The 12,681-nt window shown below is 38.4% G+C and overlaps 1 protein-coding gene across 4 annotated transcripts in view; it reads right to left on the bottom strand.

Moving 5' to 3' along the window:
- Nucleotides 1-11,575, bottom strand: part of LOC128685436 (SCL-interrupting locus protein homolog) — a 33,421-nt gene extending 21,846 nt beyond the window's left edge. The window contains exons 1-4 of one of the 4 annotated variants that reach the window (XM_053771959.2): nucleotides 11,438-11,561; nucleotides 11,151-11,240; nucleotides 10,317-10,390; nucleotides 246-1,690 (exon numbers count right to left, since the gene is read on the bottom strand). In XM_053771959.2, coding sequence (XP_053627934.2) covers nucleotides 246-1,690; nucleotides 10,317-10,373 — 1,502 coding nt within the window. In that variant the 5' untranslated portion in view covers nucleotides 10,374-10,390; nucleotides 11,151-11,240; nucleotides 11,438-11,561. Of the gene's footprint in view, nucleotides 1-245; nucleotides 1,691-10,316; nucleotides 10,391-11,150; nucleotides 11,241-11,437 lie in introns of all 4 variants that reach the window. The other 3 variants (XM_053771960.2, XM_053771961.2, XM_053771958.2) reach the window with 3 other exon arrangements.
- Between the last annotated feature and the right edge of the window lie 1,106 nt (nucleotides 11,576-12,681).

Genomic DNA, 12,681 nt, shown 5'->3' with positions numbered 1-12,681 from the left:
GTCTTCCTAAACTAAATGGCAAGCATAAGTACAAAGTACAAGAAATTATGAAAATGTTTTGAAACTGAAAACTATTTTTTGGGCCTTTACCCTGATGTGACTTTAAATTTCATTTAATAACTGGCTTTAATGAAAAATTAACTATGGTGTGAAGTGATTTAATAAAATGACATTAGAATGTAATGAATACAGTATATGCATCTTTACATGCTAATAAGTATAATATCAGACATTTTGGGACCTACCTAGGACAACCATTATTTGATTCACTCACAATGTCACCACAATTGTTTGTCATGTTGACAGGAGTGGCTTGCTCTGTTCTCAAGTCATTTCTCTCTGTTAATGATTCTTCTTTCTCTTGATCACATCTGGGTCTCCTACCATAACTGGAACCCAAGTGATTAGCAACAGTATCACATTGTCGATCAGAATCCACAAAATCCATCCAAGTTAAATCTGTGTTCACGCCAACAGATTTTGTTTCTGGTATGGTGCTATCTGATGTCTGTGTGGATATTTCTCTTTGAAGACACTCTCGATTCAAACTGCTCCTTTTTGCATATATTATTTTATCCTTTACGACTTCACCTGTTGCTACATCTTTGGGGGATTCAATTTCCTGCTGTTTTCTCATGATGTAGTCTAAAGTTTTAGTCAGCTTTAAAATTTGAAGGTTCTGATCTTCGATTAGATGATAAACCATTGGGTCTGTTGGACTGTACAATCTACCACCTGCCAGAGGATAGTAGCTGGGAGGTTCTGGATGAACACACTCTTGATTAATAGGAAGAGATCTTTGACCCTGGAAATTTTGATTAGTCTGAAGAGCTTGTAAAGGAAGGGAGGTAGAAAGAGGTGAAAAGTAATTTCTATGAACACTGTTCATTCTTTCTTCATTAACTTGACTGCTCACATTTTCTTTGTTCTGAAGCAAAGGAGAATTATTAGAAAAGTCACTATTTTTAATGGAAATGTTGGTTTCGGTTTCAATGGGATGAGTAGTATTCTTAATAGCAGGTAAAACCTGATTTATTAATGGTTTAAGTGCTGAACCATTTTTGAAAATATATGGGTTAACATCATTCTGACTGGAATGTGGATGTGTCAAAATCTTTTCTGTGCAAGTTGCATAATTCTGCACAACAGGCATTTTATTTTTTGTCATTGGGGAGACATGTTTTTTTAAACCATCAGTCCCAAAATCATATAAATCATTCCTTGCTGCAATTTTATGTGCAGGACTATACACCTGGGGATTATAAGGCCTCTCATTTGTAGCCGTGTTAATAGATGGACTTATGAGAGGTGAAGTGCCTACATATTTTGACAGATTTTCTTGAGAATCATTAAGCCTCCTTGGCAATATCCCACCAGCCACACTGTCTTTTACTTGACTTGAAATGTATCTTGGAGAGGACTCAAAATGAACATTTCTGACTTGTGATATCCTTGGTGAAGAGTTGGAATAGGTATTCTTTCCTAAAACTTTCCCCACATCCTGTATGGAAGAGCTTTTTGAGTTGCCAACAATTTGAGTACAGATTTGGTCTTTATCTTGGCTTAACTGATTTCCAAAAGCTGTTGCTCTTTCATTTGGAAGACTGTGCCGTGATCCTTGCCATATTAGACTGTCATCACTATCAAACATCAGCGACACCTCAGGTACCACAGGCTTGGGTGTGCTCAACTGCAATGAAAGATTATACAATATTACCTTAGTATAAAATGTACTAAAACCTTGATAATTCTTAGTAAAACCTTTTCCAGTATGTACATATTATTAATGGGGCTTAATTTTATTGCTATAAAGCAGCAGCTTAATAAATATTTCGAAGATTTTGAAAAACAGAGTAATTACCAGTTCTGTAAATTCTAGATTTTGTGAGCTCATCAGGCATTTATTACCACAAAGAATGAAGGACAAGTAGAGTATGTATGTATGTGTGTGTGTGTGTGTGTGTGTGTGTGTGTGTGTGATATATATATATATATATATATATATATATATATATATATATATATATATATATATATATATATATATATATATATATATATATATATATATATATATATATATATATATAATGGTACTTGGGACCTGACGATCTGTTGGAGTGTGAGCAGGGTAATATTTAGTGAAGGGATTCAGGGAAACCGGTTATTTTCATATAGTCGGACTTGAGTCCTGTAAATGGGAAGTACAATGCCTGCACTTTAAAGGAGGGGTTTGGGATATTGGCAGTTTGGAGGGATATGTTGTGTATCTTTATATGTGTATGCTTCTAGACTGTTGTATTCTGAGCACCTCTGCAAAAACAGTGATAATGTGCGAGTGTGGTGAAAGTGTTGAATAATGATGAAAGTATTTTCTTTTTGGGGATTTTCTTTCTTTTTTGGGTCACCCTGCCTCGGTGGGAGACGGCCGACTTGTTGAAAAAAAAAAAAAATATATAATATATATATATATATATATATATATATATATATATATATATATATATATATGGAGGCAAAGAGGGGAATGTATGAGAGTATAGTTTTACCAACGCTCTTATATGGGTGTGAAGCGTGGGTGATGAATGTTGCAGCGAGGAGAAGGCTGGAGGCAGTGGAGATGTCATGTCTGAGGGCAATGTGTGGTGTGAATATAATGCAGAGAATTCGTAGTTTGGAAGTTAGGAGGAGGTGCGGGATTACCAAAACTGTTGTCCAGAGGGCTGAGGAAGGGTTGTTGAGGTGGTTCGGACATGTAGAGAGAATGGAGCGAAACAGAATGACTTCAAGATAATAAAAAAAAAAAAAATATATATATATATATATATATATATATAAACACTTTACATTTTTCTAAACACTTTGGCACTATTATTCAGAAGAATTTAAATGAACATAGACAATAAAACTAAATAGTTCATTGAATGAATTCAAACCTTATTTATCTATACCTATCAACAATAATACACTAAGGTAAATTGTATCTACACGAAAATCCTGTATCTGGTTATGTCAATATCCACTGCATTTTGGGCAGAATTTATGCTAATATTATTAGGAGTTTAAGGTAGTAGGTTAGTAGACAGCAACCACTCAGGGAGGCACTACCGTCCTACCAAGTGAATGTAAAGAGGAAGCCTGTATTTTGTTTTACATGATGGTAGGATTGCTGGTGTCTTTTTTTCTGTCTCAAACATGCAAGATTTCAGGTATACATCTTGTTACTTTTATTCACACTTAGGTCACACTACACATGCATGTACATGTTTATGTATACACACTCATCTGAGTTTTCTTTGATTTTATCTTAATAGTTCTTATTCTTATTGCTTTTCCTTTCATATCCATGTGGAAGTGGAATAAGAATCTTTCCTCCGTAAGCCATGCGTGTTTTAAAAGTCAACTAAAATGCCAGGAACAATGGGCTACTAACCCCTTTTCCCATATAGCTTACTAAGAAGAAAAAGAAGAAAACCGTCAAAGTGGGATGTTTGAATGTGCGTGGATGTTGTGCGAATAATAAGAAAGAGATAATTGTGGATGTTCTGAATGAAAAGAAGCTGGATGTCCTGGCTTTAAGTGAAACAAAGCTGCAGGGGATAGGAGAGTTTCAGTGGGGAGAAATAAATGGGATTAGGTCAGGGGTTTCAAATAAATGGGATTAGGTCAGGGGTTACAAATAGAGTTAGAGCTAAAGGAGTAGCAATAATGTTGAAGGATAGGTTATGGCAGGAAAAGAGGGAATATAAATGTATAAATTGAAGGATTATGTGGAGTAAAATAAGGGTTGGATGTGAAAAGTGTGCTATAGTAAGTGTTTATGGACCTGGAGAAGAGAGAAGTGTAGAAGAGAGAGATTTTGGGAAATGTTGAGAGTGCATGGGGAGTTCTGAATCAAGTGAGAGAGTAATTGTGGATGGGGATCTCAATACTAAAGTGGGTAAAAATGTTGTGGAGGGAGTAGTAAGTAAATTTGGGGTGCCAGGGGTAAATAAAAATGGAGAGCCTTTAATTGAGCTATGTGTAGAAAGAGGTTTGGTAATAAGTAATACATATTTTATGAAAGAGAGGATAAATAAGTATAAAAGATATGATATAGCATGTAATGAATGTAGTTCATTAGGTTGTGTATTGGTGGATAAAAGGTTGATGGGTACGCTTCAGGATGTACATGTTGATAGATGGGCAACTGATATATTGGATCATTAATTAGTTGTAGCTACAGTTAAAGTAAGAGGTAGATGGGACAAAATGGAAATGGAAACAGCAAGAGAGAGGTGAAAGTATATAAACTAAGGGAAGAGGAAGTTAGGGTGAGATATAAGCAACTATTGGCAGAAAGGTGTAAGTAAGTAAGTTTATTCAGGTATACACAAATACAGTTACATAGAATTATCATACATAGCAGCATGTGTGTAGAGAACCTAGGATAACCCAAAAAAGTCAAATACAAGTGAGCTAATACAAGTATGAGTAGTGGGGAGACTGAAGAGGGTTGGGATAGTTTTAAAAAGGCGGTATTAGAATGTGGGGCAGAAATTTTGTGGCTATAGGAGGGTAGGTGCAGGAGGAAAGAGTGACTTGTGGAATGATGAAGTAAAGGGTGTGATAAAAGAGAAGACAGTAGCTTATGAGAGGCTGAGGGACTGATTACCTCAAACTACTCCTGTTCTTCACCGTTCTCCTTTGTATGGATTGACAAAGCCATTGTGTGGCTAAACATTTCCTCATTAAAGATACCCATGTGTTGCACGTGTCTAATTTATCAACTTGTCGGTTCTCTGAACCATTCATCTACAGGAGTAGAGTATATGGAGAGTAAAAGAAAGGTGAAGAAAGTGGTGAGAGTGCACAAAAGGAGAGCAGTTGATAGTGGGGGAGAGGCACTGTCAAGAAATTTTGCAGAAAATAAGAAAAATTCTGGAGTGAGAAAAGCAAGTTAAGAAAGCCTAGGGAACGAATGGATTTGTCAGTTAAAAACAGAATAGGGGAGTTAGTAGATGGGGAGCTGGTGGTATTGGGTAGATGGCAGGAATATTTTGAGGAACTTTTTAAATGTCGATGAAGAAAGGGAGGCAGTAATTTCATGCACTGGCCAGGAAGGAGTAGCATCTTTTAGGAGTGAAGAAGTGCAGGATGTGAGTGTGGGGGAGGTGCGTGAGGCATTACATAGAATGAAGGGGGGTAAAGCAGCTGGAACTGATGGGATCATGACAAATGTTAAAAGCAGGGGGTGATAAATTGTTGGAGTGGTTGGTATTTTTGTTTAATAAATGTATGAAAAAGGGGAAGGTACCTAGGGATTGGCAGAGAGCGTGTATAGTTCCTTTATATAAAGGGAAGGGGACAAAAAAAATTATAAAGTGTACGGTAGGGTTATTATTGAAAGAATTAGAGGCAAGACAGAGAGGATTGCAGATGAGGTGTATAAATGGAAAACAGAAATGAATAAAGGGAATGTAAATAGCGTGCTAAAAAATATCTAGCCTAGCAAGGACTCGCAGCAATGGTTTTAAGCTGGAAAAATTCAGATTTGGGAAGGATATACGAAAGCACACGTTTGGTAACAGAGTTGTGGATGGTTGGAACAAACTCCCGAGTAAAGTTAAAGAAGCTAAGACGTTGTGTAGTTTTAAAAATAGGTTAGATAAATACATGAGTGGGTGTGGGTGGGTGTGAGTTAGACCTGACTAGCTGGTGCCACTGGGTCAGATGCCATGCTCCTTCCTTAAGTGGAAGTGACCTGGCTGGGTGGGCCATTGGTCTAAGCTGGGGGTTGACATGGACCTGCCCCGCATGGGCCAGTAGGCCTGCTGCAATGTTCCTTCTTTCTTATGTTCTTACGAGCAAGGAGGCTTTAGAGTGGGTAGGGGATGTGTAGATCAAGTGTTTACATTAAAGCATATATCTGAACAGTATTTAGATAAAGGTAGGGAAGTTTTCATTGTATTTATGGATTTAGAAAAGGCACGTGATAGAGTGGATAGAGGAGCAATGCGGCAGATGTTACAAGTGTATGGAATAGGTAATAACTTACTAATTGCTGTAAAGAGTTGTTACGAGGATAGTGAGACTCAGGTTAGGGTGTGAAGGAGAGAGGGTAAAAGTAGGTTTCAGACAGGGATGTGTAATGTCACCATGGTTGTTTAATATATTTATACATGGGGTTGTGAAAAAGGTAAATGCTAGGGTGTTGGGGAGAGGGGTGGGATTAAATTATGGGGAATCAAATACAAAATGGGAGTTGACACAGTTACTTTTTGCTGATGATACTGTGCTTATGGGAGGCTCCAAAGCAAAGTTGCCAAGGTTAGTGGATGAGTTTGGGAGGGTGTGTTAAGGTAGAAAGTTGAAAGTGAACATAGAAAAGAGTAAGGTGATGAGGGTATCAAACGATTTAGATAAAGAAAAACTGGATATCACATTGGAGAGAGGGAGTATGGAAGAAGTGAATGTTTTCAAATATTTGGGAGCTGACATGTCAGCGGATGGGTTCATGAAGGATGAGGTTAATCATAGAACTGATGAAGAAAAAAAGGCGAGTGGTGCGTTGAGGTACTTGTGGAGACAAAAAACATTATCCATGGAGGCAAAGAAGGGAATGTATGAAAGTACAGTAGTACTAACACTCTTGTCTGGGTGTGAAGCTTGCGTTGTAAATGCTGCTGCAAGGAGGCGGCTGGAGGCAGTGGAGATGTTTTGTCTAAGGGTAATGTGTGGTGTAAATATTATGCAGAGAATTTGGAGTGTTGAGTTAAAAGTAATAGTCAGAGGGCTGAAGAGGGGTTGTTAAGGTGGTTTGGTCATTCAGAAAGAATGGATCAAAGTAGAATGACTTGGGGAGAGTATAAATCTGTAAGGGAAGGAAGGCAGGGTAGGTGTCATCCTCGAAAAGGTTGGAGGGAGGGAGTAAAGGAGGTTTTGTGGGCGAGGGGCTTGAACTTCCAGCAAGCGTGCATGAGCGTGTTAGATAGGAATGAATGGAGATGAATGGTTTTTGGGACCTGATGAGCCTTTGGAGTGTGAGCAGGGTAATAATTAGTGAAGGGATTCAGGAAAACCGGTTATTTTTATATAGCCAGACTGGAGTAGTACTGGAAATGTGAAGTACAATGCCTGCACTTTAAAGGAGGGGTTTGGGATATTGGCAATTTGGAGGAATATGTTACATATCTTTATATATGCTTCTAAACTGTTGTATCTGGATGCCTCTGCAAAGACAGTGATTATGTATGAGTGAAGTGAAAGTGTTGAATGATGATGAAAGTGTTTTCTTTTTGGGGATTTTCTTTCTTTTTGGGTCATCCTGCCTCAGTGGGAGACGGCCGACTTGTTGAAAAAAAAAAAATTATTAGGAGTGAAGAAGAGCCAGATGCGAGTGTGGAGGAGGTGCGCGAGGCAGTGGGTAGAATGAAAGGGGGTAATACACAAATAACCCGCACATAAAAGAGAGAAGCTTACGACGACGTTTCGGTCCGACTTGGACCATTGACAACGGTCCAAGTCGGACCAAAACGTCGTCGTAAGCTTCTCTCTTTTATGTGCGGGTTATTTGTGTATCATTCCAGTCACGGTATTGTGCCTTTTTTTGTTACTGAAAGGGGGTAAAGCAGCTGGAATGATGGGATCATGAAAGAAATGTTAAAAGCAGGTGGGAATATGGTTTGGAAGTGGTAGGTACTTTTGTTAAATAAATGTGTGAAAGAGGGAAAGATACCTAAGGATTGGCAGAGCGTGCATAGTTCCTTGATGCAAAGGGAAGGAGGACAAAAGTATGTACGTCAGCTTGTGTGCGGCCAGCAGTAACAGCCTGGTTGATCAGACCCTGATCCACAATGAGGCCTGGTCTCAGACCGGGCCACGGGGGTGTTGACCCCCGAAACCCTCTCCAGGTAAACTCCAGGAATAAGGATACTGAGTATACCAGGTAAAGTGTATGGTAGGGTTATTTATTATTGAATGATTTAGAGGGAAGACAGAGAGCAGGATCACAGATGAACAATGAAGCATTAGAATGGGTAGCCCAACTGCTTACATTGAAGGATACAAGTGAACAATATTTAGATAAAGGTAGGGAAGTTTTCATTGCATTTATGGATTTAGAAAATGTATATGATAGGGTGGATAGGAGGAACAATGTGGCAGATTTTGCAACTGTATGGAATAGGTAGCAAGTTAATAAATGCTGTACAGTTTTTATGAGGATAGCAATGTTCAGGTTAGTAGGGGTAGGCTAGGTTAGGTAAAGTAGACCTTAGACAGGGATATGTAATGTCACCATGGTTGTTTAACATATTTATAGAAGGGGGTTGTAAAAAGTAAATGCTAGGGTGTTGGGGAAGGGTAGGATTAAATTATGGGAAATCAAATATAAAAGAGGAGTTGACACAGTTACTTTTTGCTGATGATACTGTGCTTTTAGGAGATTCTGTTACTGTGCTTTTGGGAGATTCTGAAGAGAACTTGCAAAGGTTAGTGGATGAGTTTGGGAGGGTGTGCAAAGGAAATAAGGTGATGAGGGGTATCAAACAAGTTAGGTAAAGAAAAACTGGATATCAGACTGGAAGAATGGGGTATGGAAGAAGTGAATGTGTTCAGATATTTGGGGAGTAAACTTGTCGGTGAATGGGTTTATGAAGAACAAGGTAAACCACAGAATTGAAGGATAAAAGGTGGGAAGTACATCGAGGTATCTGTGGAGACAAAAAACGTTACCCATGAAGGCAAAGAAAGGAATGTTTGAGAGTATAGTGGTACCAACATTCTTATATGGGTGTGAAGCATGGGTTGTGAACGCTGCAGCAAGGAGGAGGCTGGAGGCAGTGGAGATGTTGTGTCTAAAGGCAACGTGTGGTGTAAATATTATGCAGAGAATTTGTGTAGAAATTAGGTGGTGGTGTGGAGGGCTGAGGAGGGGTTGTTGAGGTAGTTTGGTCATTTAGAGACTACTTGGAGGGTGTATAAATCTGTAGTGGTGGGAAGGAGGAGTAGGGGTTGTTCTAGGAAAGGATGGAGGGAGAGGGTACAAGATGTTCTGTATACAAGGGGCCTGGATATACAGCAGGCACATGTGAGCGTGTTAGATAGGAGTGAATGGAGACTAATGGTTTCTAGGACTTGACAAGCTGTTGGAGTGAGAGCAGGGTAATATTTTGTGAAGGGATTCAGGGAAATCAGTTAGCTGGTCTAAAGTCCTGGAGGTGGAAAGTACAATTCCTGCACTTCAAAGGAGGGGTTTGGGACATTGGCTGTTTGAAGTGATATGTCAACTGTTTAATCTGTGTGCCTCAGAAAAGACAGTGATAGTGTGAATGATGGTGACAGCATTTCCTTTTTTTTTCTTCTTGGAAAGGGGGGGGGGTTCACCCTGCCTCAGTGGGACATGGCCAGCATGTTATTTTGAAGAGGAATTTAATATTTACATTATTGCCATTACAATTTAGTCATAATGTATGAAAAAATACTATTCACAGCATTTTGAGCAACCCTAAAAAGGTAACATTATTTTAATAATACTGTAAAATAAATATTTAAAGCATTAATACAAAGATTGAAGTAATGAGTATAAATGCCTGGGCTGCAAAAAAAGATAAAAATAAATTTAGTTTTAAAAAATACAAGAGCATTTACACAGGAGTCGAGAAAAAGAAAACACTAAATTAGCATCCATTATCTGTTAATGGTTTCTGGGATGGTTGCCCCGGCAGCCCTCCCTCAGAACAGTTCTAAATTGTAAAAGAAATGTGTAAGAATAAGAGCTACTGTATTAAGAAATACTCAGGAAATTACATAATATAATGTCTTTGTGGCTTACAACACTTAATTTCTTTAGGTACAGTACGTCTCATACCTTTAAACCCTAAAATTACATGGGGTTTCTACTAAGATTCAGTTTAACACATCAGATACCCATTGAGGATGTATTTATTACTCTGGTGCCTACATTTTTTGTTGTAGCTTTTTAAGATGACAAAGTAGACTGACAAGTAGTGGTAAAACACAAAATGGAGCAAATTTATGTTTAATGGAAACATTTTGGTCCTAGAACCTTGGTTCCAGTCCTGAAGTATTCTTCTTTGTATTGGACTGATGAAGCTACTGTAGCAAAAAAAATTTCCACAATGAAGATACCAGTGTTGCACATACGTGTCTAATTTATCAAAAGGAAGCTATATTGTAGATATTTTTTCTTAAATATTAACAGACTCTTATGTGCGTACTCCAATCAAACAAATCCTGTGGGTTAAAAACCCGAACAAAATGTTAAGTCCAACTACTGACAGTCTTTCACCGCCAGTCAGTGCAGATTGCAGTACCTCAAGGGTGGTTGGTTTAGGTGGTGGTGCCAATCTTGGTGTAACATCATCCATCATTACCTTCCTCAACAGTCCTAAACAAAAGGAGCACAATAAGTAAAGCATATTTTACACAGTAACAAAAAAAGGAAATATTAAAATGAGAATACTGTAATAAATAGAAAAACCTAATATCATAAGAATAACTAATATTAATAAATTAAAATAAGTAGAAATAAATAATTAATAAAAATATATTTCTTTTTAATCAAGAAGCATTAAACATATAGGGGTTATTCAGCACGTGGGGAAGGGAAGGCAATCAGGCTTGATCCAAGGAATGGGAGGAAACATCCAGTTTCTCAAAACAAAAATCCTTACTAACATTAAATACACCCAGAGTGGAGTATTAAAGATACTATATAAAATAAGTCACTGGGAAAAGTTTGCTGTTGAGGGATAATAAGGTCTGATCTGAGGAAAGAATTGCTCAAATTCCTTGGAGCAAGAACCCTTTAACAAAAAACAGCATACCTCCATGAAGGTATAATCTGATACCTATTCATTCAAATGGAGAATAATGCTACCCTGCTCATGAAAGGAGCTCTAAACCTTCAGGGGACTTACAGAGCCTTGGAGATGGGAAATATTCAGGTTTGATCCAAGGAAAGGTATTAGTCATAGTGGTAAATCCACAGGGGTCATACAGAGCCTGGGGGAACTGAAGGCAGTCAAGTTTGATCTAAGGAAGATTATTATTATAACAATCAAAACTAAGTCCTAAACCCACTAGGGTCAAACAGGATCCGAGGAAGAGGAGTATAGCTCCAGTTCTTCGAATCAAGAGCCCCTTACCTGCCTCAAGGAAACTTCCTTGACGGGTTATTTGAAACGCTATGATAATCTTCAAGGGGAAGAGCTTAACCCGTAGGGCCAGCACAGTGCCTGGGAGGTGGGAGACAACCTGCTTTAATCCAAGGAAGAGGAAACGTGGCTCCAATTTTTCTTATTAAAAAGTCCTGCACCATCACAGAAGCAACTTTGAAAATGTCTTGATAACACAGCTGTAATATTTATATAATCACAAAGAGCCATTTTTCACAGCTATCATAGTTTGAATAACAAATTTTAAAACGGCTTACTGTAAAAAGAAAAAAGTTACTTGGCTCTTGTAGCGCTGAAACCCAGTTGAGGTGAAATTGAGGAGCAACAGCTGATGTTCCTGTTTGAAAGTTGTCAACACTGTGTCCGATTCCCTACACCAGCTGCCACCTGAACTGTATACATCACAAAGATTTCAATAAATAAATAAATAAATAAATAAATAAATAAATATATATATATATATATATATATATATATATATATATATATATATATATATATATATATATATATATATATATATATATATATATATATATATATATATTAATATACCCCTATGGAAATAAGTCACTTTGACTTTTTTGGGTTATCTTAGGTTCTCTACACATACTCTGCTATGTATGATAATCCATGTAACTATATTTGTGTATACCTGAATGAACTTACTTACATGGAGGTACCACCTCTGGAACTGTCCTGGGGATGCTCATCCTCAGAGAAAAGAATAAACTTACTTCAGGAAAAACTTGAGATTCTTCCCGGAGCGTTTGAATATTTTCTTCTACCACCCCTTATATTCTATATTGTATGTAAACTTTATTTATAAACAAAATACATTAACAAAGAAATAAAAGGAATGAGGTCCGGTGGCCTGGTGGCTAAAGCTCCGGCTTCACACACGCAGGGTCCGGATTCGGTTCCCGACGGGTGGAAACATTTCGACACGTTTCCTTATACCTGTTGTCATGTTCGCCTAGCAGCAAATAGACACCTGGGTGTTAGTCGACTGGTGTGGGTCGCATCCTGGAGGACAAGATTGAGGACCCCAATGGAAATAAGTTAGTCCTCGATGACCCACTGACTTTCTTGGGTTATCCTTGGTGGCTAACCCTCCAGGGTTAAAAATCCGAACGAAATCTTATCTTATCTTAACATCAACAACATCTCAAATACTTTATCCAGCTTCCCGGCGGCAGACCGTGTGCCCAGAATGCTGCAGGCATTTCCCCTCTGGATTGCAACACTGAGTCTCTGAAAGAGGAAGCTGTCTGCCCTGTGATCCTTGGCTTCTCTGATGAGCTTTTCACCCAGCTCTCTGAGAAACTTTAGAGCACACTTGCCCCATGCTCCAAGGGTCTCCGACCCTACTGGGATGAAGTTATAGCAAGGGGACAGGTCGTCATATTTACAGATCTTATGGTTCTCCCTGTAACTGGCGGCTCCACCCCCTTCAACTTCAGAGTAAGACGAGTAGGTGTCCGCCAACGTGGCAGCAAAG

Source organism: Cherax quadricarinatus, chromosome 8, assembly GCF_038502225.1.
Source record: "Cherax quadricarinatus isolate ZL_2023a chromosome 8, ASM3850222v1, whole genome shotgun sequence".
Classification (NCBI taxonomy): Eukaryota; Metazoa; Arthropoda; class Malacostraca; order Decapoda; family Parastacidae; genus Cherax; species Cherax quadricarinatus.
Note: the sequence above shows the minus strand (reverse complement) of the source record. Positions and strands in the feature narration are given on the sequence as shown.